Raw genomic sequence first — 27,103 nt, forward strand, 5'->3', positions numbered from 1 at the left:
ACTCCATACGTGGAAAAAGGTTCTCACTGTCAACCCTATCTAACCCTCTAATCATCTTGTACACCTCTATCAAGTCACCCCTAAACCTTCTTTTCTCCAATGAAAACAGCCCCAAGTGCCTCAGCCTTTCCTCATAGGATCTTCGTACCATACCAGGCAACATCCTGGTAAACTTCCTCTGCACCCGTTCCAGTGCCTCCACATCCTTCCTATAGTATGGCGACCAAAACTGCACACAATATTCCAGATGCGGCCGCACCAGAGTCTTATACAACTGCAGCATGACCTCAGGACTCCGGAACTCAATTCCTCTACCAATAAAAGCCAGTACGCCATTTGCCTTCTTCACTGCACTATTTACCTGGGTGGCAACTTTCAGAGATCTGTGTACATGGACACCAAGATCCCTCTGCTCTTCCACACTACCAAGTATCCGACCATTAGCCCAGTACCCCATCTTTTTGTTACTCTTAATTTTATTTGATAATCATTTATGTAAAAACAATTGGGAGACTTTACTGTTTCAAAGGCGCAGTATAAGTACACCTTGTCATTGTTAGCATAAGGTGCTGCTGATAGTCTCTTCAGGAAGCCGATGAGCTGCACCACAAACAGGAGGTTAAAGTTAATGCACAAATTAAACAATATCATTTCCTGGTGAAGTGTAAAAAGGCTGAAGACATCATGATTTGTAGGATGGCACAATTTGTACCAAAACATTAACAGAAATTGCTGGAAAAACTCAAGTATGGCAGCATCTGCGGAGAGAAAGCAGAGTTAACATTTTGGGTCCAGTGACCCTCCCTCATATGCCTCTCCACAGATGTTTCCACATAGTCTGAGTTTTGCCAGCAATTTCTGTTTCTGTTTCCAGATTTCCAGGATCCACAATTCTTTGTTTTTGTACCAAAACACTGCTCAGTGACACTGAGGGAGTTGTATAGATTTGCGGATAAGATGATGTGGCTTGTTTCTAGAGTCAATAGGTGTGGAGCTGGAGGAGCACAGCAGGTCAGACAGCATCTGGGGAACAGGAAAGTCAATGTTTTAGGGTGAAACCTAATAAAGAGTTTTGGTCTGATACGTTGACTTTCCTGCTCCCCCGATGCTGTCTGGCCTGCTGTGCTCCTCCAGCTCCACATCTAATGACTCTGGTTTCCAGCAAATGCAGTCCTTACTGAGTCCAAGTGGTTTCTTCCTTGGTTTTATTCACAATAAATTGCAAACACGCACACACAAACCTATGACTCTTCCATCTATGACATAGCCATTAAACTTATTATTAATACATTGTTTGCATGGCCAACAATTCTTTCCAATTGGAACTTCTGGCGAGCAAGTCTCCATGTTGGCAGCACAGATATTGCTCATGTTTACCCACTGATTGCAATGATGTTCATTCAGTTGTGGGGACTATCATATTAGGCATCACTTGCTCAACACTCTGCCTTTGCAAAAATTTTGCTTTTGTTGTAACTAGCCACTGTGTTCCACTTGAACTTGAGATTGTTCAAACCTCTCCTGCCCTGGTCTGGATTGGTTGAAGTCTCATACACAGCTTCTCCTGTGCTCACCCCTCCATCAGGCAGTATCTTATTTATTTTCAAATCCCCTCCAGGGCCTCAGTCCTCACTGTTGCTGTAGTCACCTCCAAACCGAAAACCCTCAAAGATATCCAGATCCTTGAATTGTCCCTGCTTTGTCCAACTTCAATGAACATTGGCTCAACTCCAAAATCTGGAATTCCAACCCAACCCCATCCCATGTACCTCTCTGTCTCTCTCTCTCTCTCTCCCTGACTCTCTCTTTCTGTCTCTCTTCCTTTCTCTGACTCTTTCTCTTTACCTCTCTATCTCTCTCTGACTCTCTATCTCTCTGATTCTCGTTCTCTGTCTCTCTATCTCTCTCTACCTCTCTCTGACTCTCTCTATCTCTCTGTTTCTTTTTCTCTGTCTCTCTATCTCTCTCTGACTCTCTGTCTCTCTCTCTCTGACTCTCTTTCTGTCTCTCTATCTTTCTCTGACTCTCTATCTCTCTATCTTTCTGACTCTCTTTCTGTCTCTCTCTCTCTCTCTCTTTCCATCTCTCTCTCTCTCTATCTCTTTGACTCACTCCATCGCTGTCTCTCTATCTCTCTCTTTTTCTTCTTTCAAACCTACCTCTTTGTCAAGCTTAGGTTATCTGATTTAATACCTTCTGAGCTCAGTGTGACACTTCATTTCATAATACTCTTGTGAAATGACATGTTTAATTCCATCAAGGGTGCTACACAAATGTGAGGTACTGTTGTTGAAGTCACTGATGGAATGAACTATAAAAAGCCTCTATAGTACCATTTTCTTACGAGAGGGAGGTGGCTGATGGCGAGATCTTCATGGTAACCACAGACAGTGAAGGGTTTGAACCCTCAGTGTCAGTATCACTCTGCCTCACTAACCAGCCAGCCAGCCAACAGAGCTAACTGTGCTCTAAAGGGACTGTACTGGGAAACTGGCTGCAGACTACACAGAAAACTCCTGCAGAATACAATACAGTAGTGAAGGTGTTGCAAAATGCTGAGTTTCTTACCACTTCAACATGACACAATGCAAATCCTTGGTTAGCTCCCGCAAAAATTCTTTTGATTGTTGGCTGCATTATACAATCTGTGAATAAAGAAAATCTTGTATTTATATAGCACCTTTCATGACCTCCTCAGCCCTGCCCAAGGACTTCTGCAGCCAAAATCTAATATTTGAAGTGCACTCACTGTTATAATATAGGAGATGCAACAACCAGTGAAATATTTCCTCTCTACCCACTCAGTTCCCCTTGATAACTTGAAAATGTTAACCTCACCACTGCTACCGCTCTGTCTGTGGTATTGTCGGAGTGTACCTGGACCGGGGTGCAGTGGGGTGTGTCCTTGCCTCTGAGCTGGACCCTTCAGGTTTGAGTCCTGCTCCCAGGATTTGATGACCAAGGAAGCTACATTCATTACGTGGCCCAAACACATCAATTATCAACTTACAAATCATTCCAAAACACATCAATGGTGAGCCGCGAGAGTGGGAGTGATTCCTGGTCAGCCGTGTGATGGAAAGAAAGTTGGGCTTGTTCCCATCCCTGCCCATCCATCACCCGAGTAAGCCACTGTGCCGCTGCACTGGGAGTGTTACCAAGTTAACATGGAGTCAGCATGTGTCATACTGAATCCTGGGGTTCTGGACAATTAGATTTGCAGGGCTCAGTACCTTGCATGCTGGAGTCTGCATCAGTTGCTATGAATGAATGGGTCAGCTCTGTCTTCTCCTTTGCCTCCTGTCTCGATGGAACCTTGGTCTTTGGGAGTTGACTCCCATGCTGATGTTTTCTGTTTGCTTTGGTTTTGTGCTGAGCCCTGGTTCCACCGGGAAGCAGTTGCGTGGTTAACTTTGGTGCCGTACCCTCTATGCCACTGATCCTCAGCTGTTTGGCCAGTGTGCCTGTTGCATGAAGGAAGCAGGGTGTGGTAATTGTTCGCTTGTGATTATTGGTTCTGTCTGTAGCTGCTCTTGTCATCCTTCTGGTGTGTGCCGAGGCGAATTCTGAAGCAGACTGGCTCATTGTCACTGAAAAGAATAGAAACCGATCAGACTTGGCAAAAAAAAACACATCAACCAGCAGGTTCCAAAGTAATTTTCCTTTTTATTCATACACAGATGACAGCATTGCTGGCTAGAGCAACATTTATTGCCCGTCCCTAATTACCCAGAGGGTAATTAAGAACCAACCACATTGCTACAGGTCTGGAGTCATATGTAGACCAGACTAGGTAAGGACAGGAATTTCCTTCCCTGAAGGATATTAATGAAACAGGTGGGTTTTTCCAACCATTGATTCCTGGTGATTGTTAGACTCTTAATTCCAGATTTGAGTTTTTTTCAATTGAACTCAAAGTCCACGATCTGCTGTGGTGGGGGATTCGAACCTGGGTCCCAAGGTATCATTGCCTGGCCCTCTGGAGTAACAGTTCAGTGATAAAACAACGAGGCTTTGTCTCCCTCTTTGAGAAGCCAGTGGTTGTGAAAGGCCCACTGGAAACTGCCTTCCTTCAGAATACTCCATGCGTTTTGTATGCTCTGCCAGTGTTGAAAATAAAGACCTGAGAATTAACACTGTTAGCCAGCCCGAAACAATCAACCACAGGCATTCATTTAGAGTGTAGTCATTGTAGTAAACAAGGAAACATGACAGCCAATTGATGGACCATAAGCTCCCACAAATACTAAGATGATCATAACAAGGTCATCTCTTTAAGTTGGTTTGAAGATATTGTTCATGGCGTGTAGATGTCCCTGAGTCCACCAGCGTTTAACTGCCTGGCTCTAATTGCTCCTGGGAAGGTGGTGGTGAGCTGCCTTCCTGAACTGCTGCAGTCTGAGGGTTACATGGACACCCACAGCCCTGAGGGAGGCAATTCCAGGATATGGGATGGGAAGGCTCTGTCGAAGTAGGATTTAAGGACGCTGTTTTTCAATGCAATGGATGCTCTCCCAGCAGTTGAGAAGAATGTGGCTGAATTTCCACCCCAAAACCTCAGGGTGAGGTAATATCATGAGCAGAAGGGAAGAAGCATAAGGGGAGGGGCAGGAGAAACAGGTAGGAGTATCCTCATCAGAATCCCAGAAATGGGAAATGTGTCCACAATTAAGTTAGGGTTACAAGGGGACCAATACTCCACCTTCCCTCCCTCTTCATCCCTATTCCTGATTCCAACCTACTCTCAATCACAAGTCTCTGATGAACCGGTGAGTCTCAGACCATTACAGAGAAACTACCATCAGCATTCTCCTCTGCTGGCCTCTAATTGGCCAATAGCTCTCGGCTGGGAGTGGGGGGAGGCTTTCCACCTTCCAGGATCCTTACTCGAATGGGACGCCCATAGTCATTGGCCAATTACGTGCCTGAGTACCTCTCCCATAGACACAATGTGAAGCCGCCACAGTTCATTAACCATCGAGAGGATAGTGGGGAGAAGCGGCCCCAGTGACCAGAGCTAAATCACCACATTTTCCAGGTTAATGTTCAACAATGAAAAGGTTCCTCCTTACCATGAACACGTCCTGTGCCATGAGGTATGCTGATTAAGAACTTCACAGGACTGGGTACCACCTGATGACTATGCTTTCTATTTCCCACTGGTGCTTTCTCCATACCACCGAAAGAGTAGATTTTACCAGATGTTGCTACTAGGACCAACGTATGATAGCTAGAAAACACAATGTACCATGAAACTAAAATAGAAAGTGTTGGAGAAGCTCAGAGGTCTGGCAGCATCTGTGGGAAGAAAGCAGAGATAACTTTTCAAGTTCGGGGTGACGCCTCATCAGAACCTTGCCATGTACCTACCTCTGTAAATTCACCGTAAACTCCTGACTGTCCTTATCAGCTACATTTATAGAGACTGAGCAATCAGCAATTAGTTCCTGCTCGATTGATTCACCACAATGTGTAATGGACAGCTTGGATTGAAATATGGACACTGCTCATCAATCAACAATTGCCATCAAGTATGGAGTAATTCTTTGTGGAGTTGCGAGAAGTTTGGAATTATATATTATGCTACATTTTTTTACCTTGTTGAACAAACCTCAAACTGTTGGTCATTGCGACTCACAGATTTTAATTTGGCAATATTTATAATATTTTAGTATGATGTACAGGCATGTAACCCAGATAAATGAGTTCCATGACAATAACAGAAATGTCTGGAAAAGCTCAGCAGGTCTGGTAGCAACTGTGGAGAGAAATCCAAGTTAACATTTCAGTTTGAGTGACTGATCATCGCAGATGCTGCCAGAGCTGCTGAACTTTTCCAGCAATTTCTGTTCTTGTTTCTGATTTACAGCATCTGCAGTTTTTTTCAGATCTTAAATGAAATCTATATTTTTCACCCTTCAATCCGACCTGTTGTTTTAAATGGCCCATGATTCCATGCTTGTGAACAGTTCAATTTTCTGCCTTCTGCCCCAATATCTGTACTCAAATTCCAGACTCTTGTCTGTCCTCAGTCACCTTCCCATCTCCGTTAATGGCATGGCCTCAGCAAGGTCAGCAATTTCCTCGTTAAACCTTTCCATATCTCTCTCTCTCTCTCGCTCTTTCCAAATATTGCTTGATGTGGTTTGATATCCAGTTCCCTGTGCAGATGTTTTGCTGTTAAAGGCAGCATTTAAATGTAACTACTGAATCGATATGGAAAAACCTTTTTATTTCACACTTTGGTGAGTTATACCCTGGACTGTCACACTTTTACTCTGCTTCAGAATTCACTTTGTTTAAAGCAAGACCCTTTCACAGAACTGACCCCACCCACAGAAAAGTTCCCACGCAGAGAATTCACCTCTTCCCCCCACAGAACTGCTCCCATCTGAGAGGTTTTTGGATCTGAAACAAAATGGTCTTCAGCCAGAACCTCCCAGATCTGTTCAACATTGATTCTTTATTATACCTTCCTCAATGACTCTAAATATCCAAAACTAGGAGACATGCATTTAAGGGGAAAGGGGGAAAAGTTCAACCAAGATGTGTGGGGCAAGTTTTTTTTACATAGAGTGTGATAAGAGTCTGGACTATACTGCCAGGGGTGGTGATGGAGGTAGATATGATAGGGGCGTTTAGGGGACGTTTCGATAAGCACATGAACATGGAGGGAATGACGTGATATGGACCAAGGGCAGGCAGAAGGGATTAGTTCAATTTGGAAGAGCACAGCAGTTCAGGCAGCATCCGAGGAGCAGTAAAATCGACGTTTCGGGCAAAATCCCTTCATCAGGAATAAAGGCAGGGAGCCTGAAGCGTGGAGAGATAAGCTAGAGGAAGGTGGGGGTGGGGAGAAAGTAGCATAGAGTACAATGGGTGAGTGGGGGAGGGGATGAAGGTGATAGGTCAGGGAGGAGAGGGTGGAGTGGATAGGTGGAAAAGAAGATAGGCAGGTAGGACAAGTCCGGACAAGTCATGGGTGCAGTGCTGAGCTGGAAGTTTGGAACTAGGGTGAGGTGGGGGAAGGGGAAATGAGGAAACTGTTGAAGTCCATGTTGATGCCCTGGGGTTGAAGTGTTCCGAGGCGGAAGATGAGGCGTTCTTCCTCCAGACGTCTGGTGGTGAGGGAGCGGTGGTGAAGGAGGCCCAGGACCTCGATGTCCTCGGAAAGGGGTGGGCAGGGAAATATATCCTGGTGGTGGGGTCTTTTTGGAGGTGGCGGAAATGTCGGCAGATGATTTGGTTTATGCGAAGATTGGTAGGGTGGAAGGTGAGCACCAGGGGCGTTCTGTCCTTGTTACGGTTCCACCCTCCTCCCTGACCTATCACCTTCATCCCCTCTCCCACTCACCTATTTTACTCTATGCTACTTTCTCCCCACCCCCACCCTCCTCTAGCTTATCTCTCCACGCTTCAGGCTCTCTGCCTTTATTCCTGATGAAGGGCTTTTGCCCGAAACGTCGATTTTACTGCTCCTCGGATGCTGCCTGAACTGCTGTGCTCTTCCAGCACCACTAATCCAGAATGTGGTTTCCAGCATCTGCAGTCATTGTTTTTACCTATTAGTTTAATTTGGTCTCATGTTTGGCTCACCATGGGCCGATGGGCCTATTCCTGTGCTCCACTGTTATAGGTTCAATGACTCCCTCTGATGGTACAGGTTAGTGGCAGACTCAAGTAGACAAATGCCCTTTGTAATTTTCAATACATTTCTTCAGCCACTGAGCTGCACCAGCATGGAATAATGGTGACGGCAAATTTCTGCTGATTGCATGATGCTCAGAGAAAGTTGTCAAATTTTACTTGTTTTTTTCAGCATATAACCACTAGGGACACTTAATTTGGAGACGACGCTGTTGGACTGGGGTGTACAAAGTTAAAAAATCACACAACACCAGGTTATAGTCCAACAGGTTTATTTGGAAGCACTAGCTTTCGGAGCACCGCTCCCTCATCACGTGACAACCACCTGATGAAGGAGCAGCGCTCCAAAAGCTGGTGCTTCCAAATAAACCTGTTGGACTATAACCAGATACTCTTAAAACATTCACGTTAAAGAATGAAGCAGATCTGAATACGGATAGACACAAGGAAGTAAACATTTGCAGAAATAAAGAAAATTCTCCTAAAATCAATTTGCACCATACTCAGAGTGATATCACTGGCTTCTGCTAAAATTAATTTAATAACTTAAGATTAATAAATAGCCATGTTTGGGCTGTCAAAGCTGTAATGGTGGTACACAGGGCAATAAGCTGTGAAGAGACAGAAAGAGACAAAACAAAGAGTTCTAAGTACTTTAACCAGAAACTGCACTTGGAGGAAAAACCTTTAACATTTTTTATTGGATCCTTCACCAGATATCTGAGGCAGGAACAATTCTGTTTCAGTCTTGAATTGATCACAGAGGTTCACTCTTGCTCTGTCTGATTTGTGGGAACGCATAGGTTCAGCCGAACATAATTATGTTTGGATTGGAGCTCAAATCAGAAGAATCGTCAGAAGTCGCATGACATCAGGGTTATACTCCACCAGGTTTATTCTTCAAAGGGGCAGCACGCTGAAAACTTGTGATTTCAATAAACCTGTTGGAAGGGTCTGTTTGCATGTTCTATGACTATAACCTGGTGTCTTTTGACATTGTCCACTCCAATCCAACACTGGCACCTCCACATCAGAAAAATCATGCCATCATGGGGTGGCATGACGGCTCAGTGGTTAGCACTGCTACCTCACAGCGCCAAGGGACCCAGGTTCAATTCCAACCTCGGACGATTGTGTGGAGTTTGCATATTCTCCCCGTGTCTGCGTGGGTTTCCTCCAGGTGCTCTGGTTTTCTCCCACAGTCCAAAGATGTGCAGGTCAGGTGCATTGGCCATGATGAATTGTCCATTGTGATAGGTGCATTAGTCAGGGGTAAAAATAGGTCAGGGGAATGGGTCTGGGTGGGTTACTCTTCGGAGGGTCGGTGTGGACTTGTTGGGCTGAAGTGCCTGTTGCCACACTATGGAGAGTCTAATCTAATCTTTCTGGCATTGCATGGGGTTAATTTCCTGATTCTGAGACCCAGAGGTTAGTTACCTGCAAGGTTCTTTCTCCCAATTGTACCACAGACATTATTGTCATCTTTCCACATTTCTTTCAGTTGATGTTTTCCTAACTTACCTCCCACATGCAATCTGAGAGACTTCACTCCCAAGTAGCTGAGTAACCAGCTGTGGTTTGATCTCATCACTTTTTGTGCTGTGTCCAAGTTGTCCATAACTCCCAGCCCCGCAGGTAAAAACAGACCCGTCCTAGAAAGGAGATAACAGCTTGCATTTATAATGTAAGAACATACAAACTAAGAGCCATTCAGCCCCTCAAGCCTGCTCTGTTATTTAACACGAACATGGCTGATCTTATCTTGGCCTCAACTCCACTTTCCTGTCCACTCTCCATAGCCTTTTAACCTGTTCCTGATTAAAAATGTCTATCTCTTCCATAAATTGACTCAAAGTCCCAGAATCCACTGCACTCTGGCGGAGTGAATTCCTAAGATTCACCATTCTTTGGGGGAAGTAATTTCTCCGCATCTGTGTTTTAGATCTGACACCCCTTATTCTAAAACTGTGACCTCTCATTGTAGATTGCCCCAGATGAGGAAACATCCTCTCCACGTTACTTTCTCAATCCCCTTTTGCACCTTACAAACCTGAATTAGCTCTCCTCTTATCCTTCTACACTCTAAGGGTGCATAGGCCTAAACTGCTCTTCATAAGACAAACCATCTATATCTGGACTGAGTCTAGTGAACCTTCTCTGAGCTGCCTCCCAATTGAATTTACATCAATTTCTATAGCACCTTTAAAAGGGGAACCTAACCAAGCAGTTTCACAGGAGCATTTATCAAACACAAACTGACTTTGAATTTTACTGGTGCTGAAAATGTGTTGCTGGAAAAGTGCAGCAGGTCAGGCAGCATCCAAGGAACAGGAGAATCGACGTTTCAGGCATCAGCCCTTCTTCAGGAATCCTGAAGAAGGGCTGATGCCCGAAATGTCGATTCTCCTGTTCCTTGGATGCTGCCTGACCTGCTGCGCTTTTCCAGCAATACATTTTCAGCTCTGATCTCCAGCATCTGCAGTCCTCACTTTCTCCTCGTTGAATTTTACTGGAAACCTGAGGTAACAGGCTGGGAGGTAAGGGCAGTCTAAATAGCTGATGTGTATACTTAAAGGCCCGACTAGATGTTCTGAGATATAGAGAGTAGGCCAAAGGGAAGGAAGTCAATCCCGTGACCACAAAAACTGTCCCTTTCCCAGTTTGGGTTTCTCTGTTCCTTGACCCCTGAACTCACCTATCTATCTTCCCAGGTCACCTTCCGGGCTTCCAGTTGTTGAAATATTTTTTTCCCAGGACTCTACTTGAGATTTTTTTGATTTCGAGGGGCTACCTTTTGGTTTTCAGTGGCTTTTTTTTCATTTTCACTAACTCCTTTCTGTGGTGATGCAGTCATGTAGTAACATTGCCTTCTGTATTTTAGTTAACCTTTAGGCCAATTGGACCAATAGAAACAGAATTAAAATAATTCATTAACATCCTCAATAATGGCTTACCATAAGTCCCCTGACTTACCATAGACCCTACAAATTAAAGCCACAGACCTGATGATAGCAGCTGATCTACTGCAAGAGCCGTATGGTAGGCCAGGCCGAGCGGCCTATGCTTCCAGGGTGCTACAGGCCATGGAGCAAGGGTTTTCCATGCGCAAACGCCACCTCCTCACACTCTTTCGGTTTGAACCCACTGACCATACGAACCGAACACACACCCCCCCCCACCTTAAAGCGACAACACACAAGGAATGCACAATATTTAAATTGGTGCGAGTCAAAAGATATAAGTTGGCAATAAAATATTTTTTTCAAATGACTGATGCACTTCTACACACAAAGAGCCATCACTCTAGACATGTTTCTAGTGGTCATAGATAAGTGGTTATCTCTTTTCGCATCAGAGAGCGGCGGGAGCTGGGCGGAAGTGAAGGCAGAGCGCAGAGCCGGTCGGGAAGGTAAGTGATTGTTATACCATAATACAATAAGCTTCAATCTGCAATTTGAGAGGGAGAGGGTACCATCGGAAGTGACAATATTTCAGTTGAATAAAGGGAACTATGGAGCTATGAGGGAGGAGCTGGCCAAAGTTCAATGGTGCAATACCTTAGCAGGGATGACAGTGGAGGAACAATGGCGGATATTTCTGTGTATAATGCAGAAGTTGCAGGATCAGTTCATTCCTAAAAGGAAGAAAGATCCTAGGAGGAGGCATGGGTGGCCGTGGCTGACAAGGGAAGTTAAGAAACATATAAAGTTAAAAGAGAAAAAGTATAACATAGCAAAGATAAGTGGGAAAACGGAGGACTGGGAAGCTTTTAAAAAACAACAGAGGATTACTAAGAAGGAAATACGCAGAGAAAAAATGAGGTACGAAGATAAACTGGCCAAAAATATAAAGGAGGATAGTAAAAGTTTTTTAAGGTATGTGAAAGGCAAAAAAAATGGTTAAGACTAAAATTGGGTCCTTGAAGACAGAAACAGGGGAATATATTTCAGGGAACAAAGAAATGGCAGAAGAATTGAATTGGTACTTCAGATCTGTGTTCACTGGGGAAGACACAAGCAATCTCCCTGAGGTAACAGTGGCTGAAGGACCTGAACTGAAGGGAATTTATATTTGCCAGGAATTGGTGTTGGAGAGACTGTTAGGTCTGAAGGTTGATAAGTCCCCAGTGCCTGATGGTCTACATCCCAGGGTACTGAAGGAGGTGGCTCGAGAAATCATGGATGCGTTGGTAATTATTTTCCAGAGTTCGATAGATTCGGGATCAGTTCCTGCGGATTGGAGGGTGGCTAATGTTATACCACTTTTTAAGAAAGGTGGGAGAGAGAAAACAGGAAATTATAGACCAGTTAGTCTGACCTCAGTGGTGGGAAAGATGCTGGAGTCCATTATAAAGGATGAAATTACGGCACATCTGGATAGTAGTAACAGGATAGGTCAGAATCAGCATGGATTTATGAAGGGGAAATCATGCTTGACTAATCTTCTGGAATTTTTTGAGGATGTAACTCTGAAGATGGATGAGGGAGATCCAGTAGATGTAGTGTACCTGAACTTTCAGAAAGTTTTTGATAAAGTCCCACATAGGAGGTTAGTGAGCAAAATTAGAACCTAGAACATAGAACATAGAACAATACAGCACAGAATAGGCCCTTCGGCCCACGATGTTGTGCCGAACTTCTATCCTAGATTAAGCACCCATCCATGTACCTATCCAAATGCCGCTTAAAGGTCGCCAATGATTCTGACTCTACCACTCCCACGGGCAGTGCATTCCATGCCCCCACCACTCTCTGGGTAAAGAACCTACCCCTGACATCTACCCTATACCTTCCACCTTTCACCTTAAATTTATGTCCCCTTGTAACACTCTGTTGTACCCGGGGGAAAAGTTTCTGACTGTCTACTCTATCTATTCCTCTGATCATCTTATAAACCTCTATCAAGTCACCCCTCATCCTTCGCCGTTCCAACGAGAAAAGGCCGAGAACTCTCAACCTATCCTCGTACGACCTATTCTCTATTCCAGGCAACATCCTGGTAAATCTCCTCTGCACCCTCTCCAAAGCTTCCACATCTTTCCTAAAGTGAGGCGACCAGAACTGCACACAGTACTCCAAATGTGGCCTAACCAAAGTCCTGTACAGCTGCAACATCACTTCACGACTCTTGAATTCAATCCCTCCGCGAATGAATGATAATACACCATAGGCCTTCTTACAAACTCTATCCACCTGAGTGGCAACTTTCAAAGATCTATGTACGTAGACCCCAAGATCCCTCTGTTCCTCCACCTGACTAAGAACCCTACCATTAACCCTGTATTCTGCATTCTTATTTGCTCTTCCAAAATGGACAACCTCACACTTGGCAGGGTTGAACTCCATCTGCCAGTCCTCTGCCCAGCTCTGCATCATATCTAAGTCCCTTTGCAAACGACAAATGCCCTCCTCACTGTCCACAACTCCACTTATCTTCGTATCATCTGCGAATTTACTGACCCACCCTTCAACTCCCTCATCCAAGTCATTAATAAAAATTACAAACAGCAGAGGACCCAGAACTGATCCCTGCGGAACTCCACTTGTAACTGGGCTCCAGGCTGAATATTTACCATCTACCACCACTCTCTGACTTCGACCGGTTAGCCAGTTTTCTATCCAATTGGCCAAATTTCCCTCTATCCCATGCCTCCTGACTTTCCGCATAAGCCTACCATGGGGAACCTTATCAAATGCCTTACTAAAATCCATGTCACTACATCCACTGCTCTACCCTCATCCACATGCTTGGTCACCTCCTCGAAGAATTCAATAAGACTTGTAAGGCAAGACCTACCCTTCACAAATCCGTGCTGGCTGTCCCTAATCAAGCAGTGCCGTTCCAGATACTCGTAAATCCTATCCCTCAGTACCCTTTCCATTACTTTGCCTACCACAGAAGTAAGACTAACTGGCCTGTAATTCCCGGGGTTATCCCTATTCCCTTTTTTGAACAGGGGCACAACATTCGCTACTCTCCAGTCCCCTGGTACCACCCCCGTTGACAAGGAAGACGAGAAGATCATTGCCAACGGTACTGCAATTTCCTCTCTTGCTTCCCACATAATCCTAGGATATATCCCATCAGGCCTGGGGGACTTGTCTATCCTCAAGTTGTTCAAAATGTCTAACACATCGTCCTTCCTAACAAGTATCTCTTCTAGCTTACCAGTCCGTTTCACACTCTCCTCTTCAACAATACGGTCCCTCTCGTTCGTAAATACTGAAGAGAAGTACTTGTTCAAGACCTCTCCTATCTCTTCTGACTCAATACACAATCTCCCACTACTGTCCTTGATCGGACCTACCCTCGTTCTCGTCATTCTCAGGTTTCTCACATACGCATAAAATGCCTTGGGGTTATCCTTGATCCTATCCGCCAAGGATTTTTCATGCCCTCTCTTAGCTCTCCTAATCCCTTTCTTCAGCTCCCTTCTGGCTATCCTGTATCCCTCCACTGCTCTGTCTGAACCCTGTTTCCTCAACCTTATGTAAGCCTCCTTCTTCCTCTTTACTAGACATTCAACCTCCCTCGTCAACCAAGGCTCCCTCACACGACCATTTCTTTCCTGCCTGATAGGTACATACATATCAAGGACACGTCGTATCTGCTCCTTGAAAAAGTTCCACATTTCCACCACATCCTTCCCTGACAGCCTATGCTCCCAACTTATGCTCCTCAAATCCTGTCTTACAGCATCGTAATTTCCCTTCCCCCAATTGTAAAATCTACCTTGTTGTGCGCACCTATCTCTCTCCATAACCAAGGTGAAAGTCACAGAATTGTGGTCACCATCACCAAAATGTTCACCCACTAACAAGCCCACCACTTGTCCCGGTTCATTACCGAATACCAAATCCAATATGGCCTCCCCTCTGGTTGGCCAATCTACATACTGAGTTAGAATCAGGGCGCATGGTATTGGGGGCAAAGTACGAACTTGGATTGAAAGTTGGTTGGCTGATAGGAAACAAAGAGTAGTGATAAATGGCTCCATTTCGGAATGGCAGGCAGTGACCAGTGGGGTACTGCAGGGATCAGTACTGGGGCTGCAGGTTTTTACAATGTATGTTAATGATATAGAAGATGGTATTCGCAATAACATTAGCAAATTTGCTGATGATACTAAGCTGGGTGGCAGGGTGAAATGTGATGAGGATGTTAGGAGATTACAGGGTGACCTGGACAAGTTAGGTAAGTGGTCAGATGCATGGCAGATGCAGTTTAATGTGGATAAATGTTTGGTTATCCACTTTGGTGGCAAGAACAGGAAGGCAGATTACTACCTAAATGGAATCAATTAGGTAAAGGGGCAGTACAGAGAGATCTGGGTGTTCTTGTACACCAGTCACTGAAGGTAAGCATGCAGGTACAGCAGGTAGTGAAGAAGGCTAATAGCATGCTGGCCTTCATAACAAGAGGGATTGAGTATAGAAGCAAAGAGGTTCTTCTGCAGCTGTACAGGGCCCTGGTGAGACCACACCTGGAGTACTGTGTGCAGTTCTAGTCTCCAAATTTGAGGAAAGACATTCTGGCTATTGAGGGAGTGCAGCGTAGGTTCACAAGGTCAATTCCTGGAATGGCGGGATTACCTTACACTAAAAGACTGCAGCGACTGGGCTTGTATACCCTTGAGTTTAGAAGACTGAGAGGGGATCTGATTGAGACATATAAGATTATTAAAGGATTGGACACTCTGGAGACAGGAAACATGTTTCCGCTGATGGGTGAGTGCCGAACCAGAGGACACAACTTAAAAATACGGGGTAGACCATTTAGGACAGAGATGAGGAGAAACATCTTCACCCAGAGAGTGGTGGGCTGTGTGGAATGCTCTGCCCCAGAGGGAAGTGGAGGCCCAGTCTCTGGATTCATTTAAGAAAGAATTGGATAGAGCTCTCAAAGATTGTGGAATCAAGGTTTATGGAGATAAGGCAGGAACAATTTAGGTAAAGGATGATCAGCCATGATCATATTGAATGGTGGTGCAGGCTCGAAGGGCAGAATGGCCTACTCCTGCACCTATTGTCTATTGTCTACATCTAACACAGCCAATGCACCACAAGTAATCAACAGTATGTGAAACGCTTTAAGATGAGTTGAGATATGTAAATGCAAATCTTAATGAAATAAAACTGTTCAGTATTGTTCATTACAATAGTATGAATTACATTTTCTCCATATAATAACTCCTGAACTTATACAGCTTGGGACATCAGACTCATTAACAAGACATTAATTACCTCAGTGACTTCACTTTCTCCTGTTCAGGTAGCTGAGTATTTCTTATTTAAAAAGGTTAAAGGTTGAAGTCAGTGAGGTAATTAACTCCTTGTAAATAAATGTGCAGTCTCTGGCTTAAGAAAAAATAAAAAATTGCTTCCACAGGTAAGAAAGTCAGTAATCATAAAAAAATTAAATAATTGATAAAAGAAATTTTTATTTCACACAGTGAGCTGTTATAATCTGCAGTTAGAGTGGTGCTGGAAAAGCACAGCAGGTCAGGCAGCATCTGAGGAGCAAGAAAATCAACGTTTCGGGCAAAAGCCCTTCATCAGGAATAGAGGCAGGGTGCCTGCAGAGTGGAGAGATAAATGAGAGACGGGTGGGGGTGGGGAGAAATTAACATAAAGCAACTGTGGCTGTGGTAGCGAGTCTGTTTCAGGACATGGTTGAACAGCTTCAGGGCAGAGGAGATGACCTGAGGGTTACAGTGAGGGAGAGATTCACTGAGATTCTTGTAGAGAGAGGAGGAAAACTTCTTCAAGGCAGGTATCCTTGCAAGAGGATTCGCAGTAGGGTTAAAATCAACGAGGTAAAAACAAGGACTGCAGATGCTGGAGACCAGAGTCTAGATTAGAGTGGTGCTGGAAAAGCACAGCAGGTCAGGCAGTATCCAAGGAGCGGGAAAATCGACACTTCAGGCAAAACTGAAAGTGCGGGGTAAGTGGATTCAATTGAAACTTTTAAAAGGGCAATTGGACAAACAGCTGAAGGATGAAAACAGTTCAAGAGATATGGAGAAAGGATGGGGATGTGGGATTAATTGGGTAGCTTTTAGAAAGAGCTAGCACAGCCAAAGTAGACCGACTGGACACTTTCTGAGTGAAGGGATTCTATGATTTCTTGGGATTTAAATAAACGTTGGGCTGAATGATAGTCTCAGTAACGGTGGCCATGACACTATCATCAATTGTCATAAAGACCCCATCTGGTGTTCACTCACATGTCCTTCAGGGAAGGAAACTCCATCCTTACCTGGTCAGACTTACACGTGACTCCAGACCCACTCCCCTCTGAAAGAGCCTCACAAGCCGCTCAGTTTAAGGGAAATTAGGGACGTGCAACACATGCTGGCTCCAACAACAATACCCTCACTCCATGAAAGAATAAAGAAAAATAAAGAAAAGCCTGCCCTCATAGTCTAGGGGCTAGGATTTGGTGCTTTCACTACTGCTGCCCGGGTTCGAATCCCGGTCAGGGAATGGGAATTCTGTTCTGCAAATGTATCCTGGTAACAGTGTTTCTGACTGATTTAGGGGGTGGCACGGTGTTTCAGTCATTAGCACTGCTGCCTCACAGCACCAGGCACCTAGGTTCGATGCATGTCTGTGTGGAGTTTGCACATTCTCTCTGTGTCTGTGTGAGTTTCCTCCGGGTGCTCCGGTTTCCTCCCACAGTCCAAAGATCTGCAGACTAGGCTGAATTGGCCATGTTAAATTTCCATAGTATTCAGGAATATGTAGGAGGGTAAACGTAGAGTAATAGGGGAGTGGAATGGGTCTGGGTGGGTTACCCTTCGGAGGGTCAGTGTGGACTTATTGTGTTTCCACACTGTAGGGATTCTATAAGTTTTCTATGAAATTCCCTGATTTGTGGATACAAACCTTCCCCAGTGCAGACTTGGTCAAGGGATTCATTCAGGTTTTTCTTTGTTTTGTTAGGAAGATTACAGGGTCAGATAGACTTTCACACAGGATGACCCCCTCATTCAAACTCATTATTTGCTCCCCCATTGCAAAAGTGTGGACCTGAAACTTTGACACAATGTTGATGAATACATCGTAAAGCAGAGTGCCCTGGTCTATTCTCATGAATGAAAACACTGACTTAACCTTGATTTACAAATCCCCAAGGATCAGGAGCCAGTGTCTCAGAAGGACCTGAGCATTAACATCGCCGACTGTCAGATAAGAACAATCTTGTTTGATAAATTATGCTGAAAAATATTTGAATGGATTTTGAGGTTTAACACTCTTGTCTCTTGTGTCAGATGTTCATAGCTTGAGCCCCATTACAAAGACTTGCGCACAGAATCAAAGCTGATTCTTCCCATGCGTTGCTGAGAGATCTTGGCACTGTTGAAAGTTCTGTTGTTGTTGAGCTAATAACAGATTCCAGACTAGAGAGCAAGTGTGCCTTTAAGACAATGATGTGATGATATGTGATGCTCCAGTATTCACCTTCAGTCACCCTCTCTGTGTAATGGTGTCAGTGTTGTGTGTGTTCAATAACTGGTGTATATAATGCACAATAACATCAGAATCCAGACTATGTACAAGTCTGTGGTGTTAGAGCAACGTGAATAGCTAGTGGTGTTAATAAACTTCAAGATATCTGTCTCAATAAAATCCCGATCTTTATGGTAAATATTTAGTGAGGTAAAAAATAGGGAAGCACTCAGATCATATCAAAAGAGCAGTGGTGTTTGACCCAAGAAACTACCTCAGTCTTTGTGGCTGAGATGTTAAACCTAGACCCTGTTTGTCTCTCAGCTGGATGTAGAAAATCCTATGGCACTCTGTTGAAGAACTGTAAGGGTGTTATCACCAATGCGCTGGCTAATATCTATTCCACAATCATCATCATAGTATTTGATCAGCTCATTTATCACATTGCTAATTGAGTACTGTTGATAAAAGCAACGTTATCAAAGTTTTTCATCTTACACTCATTCTACATGGACAGGGGTGGCACAGTGGCTCAGTGGTTAGTACTGCTGCTCCATAGCACCAGGGACCCAGGTTCGATCCCACCCTTGGGTGACTGTCTGTGTGGAGTTTGCACATTCTCCCCACGTCCGTGTGGGTTTCCTCCAGGTGCTCCGGTTCCCTCCCATAGTCCAAAGATGTGCAGGTTATATGGATTAGCCATACTAAATTGCCCATTGTGTCCAGGGATGTGCAGGCTAGGGGGTTAGCTATGGGAAATGTGGGATTAAAGGAATGGGTTCACATGGGGATGCTCTTTGGAGGGTTGGTGTGGATTTGACGGGGTGAATGGACTTCTCACATACTGCTTTTATGTGAGAATGTCAAATTACAATTTACATGCATGAGGAAAGGGAAACAGATTAGTTGTAAAATTATCCCTAAATTGGAGAAGGGAAAAAAATTTGTAGGTGTAACAACTACTTCTTGTTTGAGGTATTTTAGTTGTTGGAGGTGGTTTCCTCGAATTCTAGGTGCAGTAATTGCTGTTTTATACGCTGTTGCATTGTTTTGGAGAGAAAAAAGTCCAAACAACAGCACTTTTAAAAGGTAGAAAGACAGACAAAGGAGAGAGAGAAAGAAACCCACAGTGCTAACTGACACAGCAGTGAATCTGCGCAGTTACTGCCTTTGCTGTTTGAATTTGTGTATCGCTGGACATCGGAGCGTAGCACAAACAGCCAAGTTTCTGGTATCAAGACAGACCCTAATGTAATGAGAGGTACGTCGGGTTCCAAGTGATCGATTGTGTTCGGGGACTCTCTAGTCAGAGGTACAGACAGGTGTTTCCATGGCCAGCAGCAAAAAATCAGAATGGTGTGTTGTTTCCCTGGTGCCAAGATCAAGGATGTCTCAGAGAGGGTACAGAATGTTCTCACGGGGGAGAGGGGCCAGCAAGAGGTCATTGTACACATTGGAACCAATGACATAGGAAGGGAAAAGAATGACATTTTGAAGGGAGAGTATAGAAAGTTAGGCAGGAATTTAAAAATTTACTATCCTCGAGGGTAGTAATATCTGGATTATTCCTGGTGCTACGAGCTAGTGAGGGTAGGAATAGGAGGATAGAGCAGATGAATGTGTGGCTGAGGAGCTGGTGTATGGGAGATGGATTCACATTTTTGGATCATTGGAATCTCTGCTAGGGTGGAAGTGACCTGTACAAGAGGATGGATTGCACCTGAATTGGAAGGGGACTAATATACTGGCAGGGAGACTTGCTAGAGCAGCTCAGGAGGATTTAAATAGTAAGGGGGTGGGGGGGAGTGGGACCAGGGAGATACTGAGGAAAGAGATCCATCTGAAACAGGTACAGTTGCGTAAAGAAGCGAGTCAAACAGTCAGGGCAGGCAGGAACAAAGCAGAGAACAGGGTAGGGCTGACAAATTAAACTGCATTTACTTCAAGGCAGATGAACTCGGCATAGTTGGGAACATGGGACTGGGATATCATAGCAATTACAGAAACGTGGCTCAGGGATGGACAGGACTGGCAGCTTAATGTTCCAGGGTACAAATGATACAGGAAGGATAGAAAGGGAGGCAGGGGAGGAGGGAGAGTGGAGTTTTTGATAAGGGATAGATACAGTTGTATTGAGGGAGGATATTCCTGGAAATACATCCAGGGAAGTTATTTGGTGGAACTGAGAACTAAGAAAGGGATGGTCACCTTATTGGGATTGTATTATAGACCCCTTAATAGTCAGCTGGAAATTGAGAAATAAATTTGTAAGGAAATCTCAGAGTCATAGAGTCACAGAGATGTACAGCATGGAAACAGACCCTTCAGTCCAACCCGTCCATGCCAACCAGATATCCCAACCCAATCTAGTCCCACCTGCCAGCATCTGGCCCATATCCCTCCAAACCCTTCCTATTCATGTACCCATCCAAATGCCTTTTAAATGTTGCAATTGTACCAGCCTCCACCACATCCTCTGGCAGCTCATTCCATACATGTACCACCCTCTGAGTGAAAAACTTGCCCCTTAAGTCTCTTTTATCTCTTTCCCCTCTCATCCTAAAACCATGCCCTCTAGTTCTGGACCCCCCATCCCAGGGAAAAGACTGTCTATTTATCCTATCCATGCCCCTCATGATTTTATAAACCTCTATAAGGTCACCCCTCAGCCTCCAACGCTCCTAGGAAAACAGCCCTAGACTATTCAACCTCTCCCTACAGCTCTAATCCTCCAACCCTGGCAACATCCTTGTAAATCTTTTCTGAACCCATTCAAGATTCACAACTCCTTTCTGATAGGAAGAAGACCAGAATTACACGCAGTATTTCAACAATGGCCAAACTAATATCCTGTACAGCCGCAACATGACCTCCCAACTCCTGTACTCAATACTCTGACCAATAAAGGAAAGCATACCAAACACCTTCTTCACTATCCTATCTACTTGTGACTCCGCTTTCAAGGAGCTATGAACCTGCACTGCAAGGTCTCTTTGTTCAGCAACACTCCCCAGGACCTTACCATTATGTGTATAAGTCCTGCTAAGATTTGCTTTCCCAAAATGTAACACTTCCTATTTATCTAAATTAATCTGCCACTTCTCAGTCCGTTGGCCCATCTGATCAAGATCCTGTTGTAATCTGAGGTAACCTTCTTCACTGTCTACTACACCTCCAATTTTGGTGTGTAATGGAAAATTATCCATTTACTTTGAAGTTAATTATCCATTTACTATGAAATTTGAAAGGGAATGCTTTCCTTTAACTTAATGCTGTATAAGTTGAACAATACTTTGATGAAGGCCTGTAGTCAGCTTATCTCTGTGAGAATGCTGTAAACATTCAGCTCGACCTTGTGATCATCGAACTCAGCGAAAGCTAAAGAACTGTTATGTCTAAGACGAGGGGATTCGCCCTTGACAGTGTGATAAGAAACAGAATAAAGCAAGAGTCTGTACTATGTTAAGGCACTCCTTTACATGAAGGCATCTAGCATTTGTGTACTGGTGTCACTTCTACAGAGGTAACAATAAAGCTCCTTTCTTTGCTCTTGCTAATAATTGTGTCAAGTCAATTTAGTTTCCATGACAGGTGTCATCGGCAAACTTACTAATTGTACCTCTTATACTCACATCCAAATCATTTATATAAATGATGAAAAGTAGTGGACCCAGCACCGATCCTTGTGGCATTCCACTGGTCACAGGCCTCCAGTCTGAAAAACAACCCTCCACCACCACCCTCTGTCTTCTACCTTTGAGCCAGTTCTGTATCTAAATGGCTAGTTCTCCCTGTATTCCTTGCTCACCTTGAGATCTAACCTTGCTCAACAGTCTCCCATGGGGAATCTTGTCGAACACCTTACTGAAGTGCATATAGATCACATCCACCGCTCTGCCCTCATCAATCCTCTTTGTTACTTCTTCAAAAAACTCAATCAAGTTTGTGATACATGATTTCCTCCGCACAAAGTCGTTGACTATCCCTGATCATTCCTTGCCGTTCCAAATACATGTACATCCTATCCCTCAGGATTCCATCTAACAACTTGCCCACCACCGACGTCAGGCTCATTGGTCTATAGTTCCCTGACTTGTCCTTACCACCTTTCTTAAACAGTGGCGCCACGTTAGCCAACCTCCAGTCTTCAAAGACCTCACAGAGGTTTATAAAATCATGATGGGCATGGATAGGATAAATAGACAAAGTCCTTCCCCTAGGATGGTGGAGGGCATAGGTTTAGGGTGAGAGGGGACAGATATAAAAGAGACCTAAGGGGCAACTTTTTCACACAGAGGGTGGTGTGTGTATGGAATGAGCTGGCAGACGAAGTGGTGGAGGCTGGTATAATTTATAACATTTAAAAGATATCTGGATGAGTATTTGAATAAGAAGGGTTTAGAGGGATATGGGCCAAGTGCTGGCAAATGGGACGAGAACAGGTTGGGATATCTGGCCGGCATGGACAAGTTGGAGTGAAGGGTCTGTTTCTGTGCTGTACATCTCTATGACTCTATGACCTGCAGTGTAGGTTGTTCTGCACATCACTATTTGAGACACCTTGCTGTGCACAAATTGGCTGCTGAATTTCCCGGGTTACTTTGCTTTCTGTTCATTAATTAGAAATGTCCTGAGGTCTAAAAAGCACCTTAGAAATTCAAATCTTTGCAAACCTTGAAGAAATTGCAATTTTACAATTAAAATTTGTCATATTCTCCAAGCAGACCTTAGTCAGCATGGCAGTGTGCTGTGCTCCACAGGAAATGTAGACAATCTTCTTCCACTCCAATAGCTTCACATACGTAGGAAGATGCCGAGCTGGGATAAACAAAAAGAAATATAATCTTTTATTCCTGTATTCCTGACACCTTGGAATGTAAAACTGAAGTAATGCACAAATACAAAAGAGACTTGGGGAATGTTGCCGAACAAAGGGACCTGAGGATTCTGGTTCACAGTTCCTTGAAAATGGAGTCACGGGTAGACAGGTCGGGAAGAAGGCATTTGGTACATTTGCCTTCTTCGGTCAGTGCATTGAGGATTGGAGTTGGGACATCATGTTGTAGCTGGATAGGACATTGGTTAGGCCACTTTTACAATAACGGGTTCAATTCTGGTCGCCCCATCATAGGAAGGATTTGGTTTATATATTTTCACATGGTTTGTTACAAAATACAGTGAAAAATGTGGCCCAGTGTCGCCACTCACAGCGAGGCCCAGCAAGGGCTCATGGTGGTTCCAAGAGAGGGTGATTCTTGTTCCGGTGACCTGGTGAGGGGACTCATGGCTAGCTGCTCCAGTCCCATGACTGAGCTCTTAACAAGAATGACTGTCAAGTTGAACTTTAATTTTTTTGCCTTTATATTCTATATTTTGGTTTATTTTTCTGTATTTTAAGATGGTGCCAGTGAGTGGGAACACTGGGCCACATTTTTCGCTGTATTTTGTAACAAACCACGTGAAAATAAGTAAATCCAATCCTTCCTATGATGGGGTGACCAGAATTGAACCCGCTATTGTAAAAGTGGCCTAACCAATGTCCTGTCCAGATACAACATGATGTCCCAACTCCAATCCTCAATGCACTGACCGAAGAAGGCAAGTGTACCAAACGCCTTTTTCCCGACCTGTCTACCCGTGACTCCATTTTCAAGGAACTGTGAACCAGAATCCTCAGGTCCCTGATGGGGGCTGTTAAACTGATCCCCAATCAGGGAGCCCTGGCTGACAGATATAAACAGGAGCGTCAGAGGTTCTGTTCACTCTGAGAGCTGGCTCTGAGGGAGCTGGATCAGTGTCAAGGACTCTCCCTGTATAAATAAAGGGTGATTGGTGATGGGATCCCAGCCTCTGTGGAGTTATTTCATGCTCCATATTTCTTTGTGTATTTTAAACCCTGCATCAGCCCTCACCAAAGCAGCCGCCATCGATGCCGTCAGGTCCCGCCACCGGCCCATACTCGTCACAGCCACCAAGACTCTACTGCGGGCACACATCGCCAATGCAGCTACTGCCGATGTCACCGGCTCCTCATACTGGGCCCAAAGCCACCCTCTCCTCCACCTCCAGGAAGCCACTCTGGATGCAGACACTGTGGGGAACCCACACTCACCTCCACTGCAGCAGCAGCCTTCAGCCAGCGCTGGGCCCACCTCATCGATACAGAAACCACTGGCAACCAAACCCACCACCGATGCCATCACCATAACCGCTCTCTTCACAAGGAGCGAGGAGAAAGAAGAAAAACAACGGAGAAAGGGAAAAATGGAGTGGATGAGCCCCGTGCTCAGGACTCCTACTCCACCACCATTAACAAGGATGTTGTGAAATTTGAAAGAGTTCAGAAAAGATTTACAAAGATGATGCCAGGGTTGGAGGGTTTGAGCTATAGGGAGAGGTTGAATAGGCTGGGGCTGTTTTCTCTGGAGCATCAGAGACTAAGGGGTGACCTTATAGAGGTTTATAAAATCATGAGGGGCACGGATAGGATAAATAGACAAGGTCTTTTCCCTGGAGTGGGGGAGTCCAGAACTAGAGCCAGCAATGTTTTGCTCCTGCCGTGTTTGTGAGTTTGCAGTGTTCATATGGTCCACATGCTTATTCAGGAACATCACACTGAACTGAACTTTATAGGTCATGGGGAACATTCATCATGTGTTTTGAAAGTTTGATGTTTAAAAGTTCCCATTTGGCAACATGGGAGATAAAATGTGATGGTAGCCTCTAAAACATTATGGGGTATTTTCAAGAGCTAAAGTTCCTGCATAGCTTACCTGACTGGGACACAGCTTACAGAGTGAAGCCCCTGGTGCTATGGGCCATTTCAATGACGTGCCTTACCATTGAACGTTACCCAAAGAAATATGGAGCATGAAATAACTTCACAGGAGGCTGATATCCTGTCACCCTTTATTTACATGTGTAGAATCCTTGACACTCATCCAGCTCCCTCAGAGCCAGCTCTTAGAGTGAACAGAACCTCTGACACTCCTGTTTATATCTGTCAGCCAGGGCTCCCTGATTGGATCAGTTTAACAGCCCCCATCAGGGAACTCATATTTTATGGAGTCCAGTTAGCTAACATTGTTATAATCACTAGAGGCCACAGTAGAAAATTGACTGTTCAGCAATAGGTACACAACGTACGTAGAGATACTAAACACCACACTTTGCTCTAACAAACAATTAACTCTAATTGCAATAATATTCTTGTCCATTCACAGTGTTCCAGCTGCAGTTCTAAATTTTACCACCAGAGGGAAGAGCTTTGTCACTGTCAACATTAAAATGAATGATCCACTTTATGAGGTGTAGCAGTAGCAACCATAACCTGCATTTATATAGCACCCTTAATGTAGTAAAACAAGACATGTCACAACAATAACTATCCAACCAATTTTATTGCTGACACTCAAAAGGAGACATTAGAGCTGTTAACCAAACTTGGCTTTGAAGATGGAGCATCTTAAAGGGGGAAGAGGAGTGAGACAGAGGTTTGATGAGGGAATTACAGGTTGTGACACCCCAGCAGCTGAAGGAATCACCATAAATGGCATATTAAAATCAGTGATCGTCAAGAGGCCGGAATGAGAGGGGTGCAGAAATCTCAGAGCGTCGAGGGTCTGCTTGAGGTTACAGAGATAGGGAAATGTTAGGCCACGCATGGTTGGAAAACAAAGATCAGAATTTTATATTTGGTATGTTGTCAGACAGGCAGATAATGTAAAAGGTGAATGGGATGTGAGTATAAAGTAGGAGCAGACTCGATGGGCTGAAGGGTCTTTTCTGTTGTTTGCTTCTATATAAGCACACTTTGAGTACTGGTTTTAGTGGCAAGTTATCACAAAATCCAGGGTGGAGACAGAAACTGGAAAACGATGAATGTGAGAGTAAAAAGGAAGGGAGTGCATTTTACTTACATTTGGTGTCATTGAGCCCCAATTGTCCGCGATTATTTCTTCCCCAGCTGTACACTACCCCAGAGAGGGAGAGAGCAAAGCTGTGAGCTCCACCTGCCGTAATCTGAGCCACGGGGATCGCCGTCAATGTCTCCACACGCTGGGGTCTGAGCACACTGTGACCATTCCTGCCAAGGCCCAACTGGCCCCCAGCGTTCTGGCCCCACGCAAACACCTGACCATCTTTTAGCAAAATTCAAAGAGAAACAATTGTACAGGTAACTCATTAAATAAAGACTCACTTCGACAAGAAAGTAACCAGCTTTAAGAACATTTAAAAGAGACGTAAGGGACACAGAGGGTGGTGCGTGTATGGAATGAGCTGCCAAAGGAAGTAGTGGAGGCTGGTACAATTACAACATTTAAAAGGCATCTGGATGTGTATATGAATAGGAAGGGTTTACTGGGATATGTGCAAGTGCTGGTAAATGGGACTAGATTAATTTAGGGTATCTAGTTGCCATGGACAAGTTGGATCGAAGGGTCTGTTTCTGTGCTGTACATCTCTATGACTCTAAACAGGAGCAAGAGTAGGCCATTCAGCCCCTCAAGCCTATCCTGCGTTTCTATAACATCATGACTGATCTGCCGTAGGCCTGTGTCCTCTTAGGTGTCAGCTCCTCATTGCTCTCAACTCCAAAATATGTTCACCTCCAGTTTATATATTATAACAGATCTAACCTGCACAACTCTCCAGGGTAGAGAATTCCAGATATGCACTACTCTCTGGGAGAAGAAATTCTTTGCACGTCAGAGTGTCCCTTATTCTGTAGCTATGTCCCCAAGTCTGAGATTGCCCCAGTGGTGGAAATATCTTCTCAATATCAATCCTGTCACACCCCCTGGGAATCCTGAATGTTTCAATAAGGTCACCCCTCAGTCATCTAAACTCTCAAGAATAGCTGTCCTTGATAAATCATCCCCTTTATCCAGGAGTCTGCCAAGAGAAACTCTTTTGAGCAGCCTCCAAAAACAAGATCCTTTATTAAACACAGGGACCAGAACAGGACTCAGTCATCCAAGTGCAGCCTCACCAACACCCTGTAC

General features: G+C 44.5%; 1 protein-coding gene across 1 annotated transcript in view; it reads right to left on the reverse strand.

The window, feature by feature from the left end:
* Positions 1 to 27,103, reverse strand: part of LOC140485453 (probable E3 ubiquitin-protein ligase HERC4) — a 103,020-nt gene that overhangs the window by 48,311 nt on the left and 27,606 nt on the right. Inside the window, exons 4-10 of the mRNA XM_072583656.1 lie at positions 26,018 to 26,239; positions 22,825 to 22,916; positions 9,169 to 9,299; positions 5,073 to 5,230; positions 3,234 to 3,590; positions 2,569 to 2,645; positions 520 to 600 (exon numbers count right to left, since the gene is read on the reverse strand). Coding sequence (XP_072439757.1) covers positions 520 to 600; positions 2,569 to 2,645; positions 3,234 to 3,590; positions 5,073 to 5,230; positions 9,169 to 9,299; positions 22,825 to 22,916; positions 26,018 to 26,239 — 1,118 coding nt within the window. The remainder of the gene's footprint in view (positions 1 to 519; positions 601 to 2,568; positions 2,646 to 3,233; positions 3,591 to 5,072; positions 5,231 to 9,168; positions 9,300 to 22,824; positions 22,917 to 26,017; positions 26,240 to 27,103) is intronic.

Source organism: Chiloscyllium punctatum, chromosome 14 (assembly GCF_047496795.1).
Source record: "Chiloscyllium punctatum isolate Juve2018m chromosome 14, sChiPun1.3, whole genome shotgun sequence".
NCBI lineage: Eukaryota > Metazoa > Chordata > Chondrichthyes > Orectolobiformes > Hemiscylliidae > Chiloscyllium > Chiloscyllium punctatum.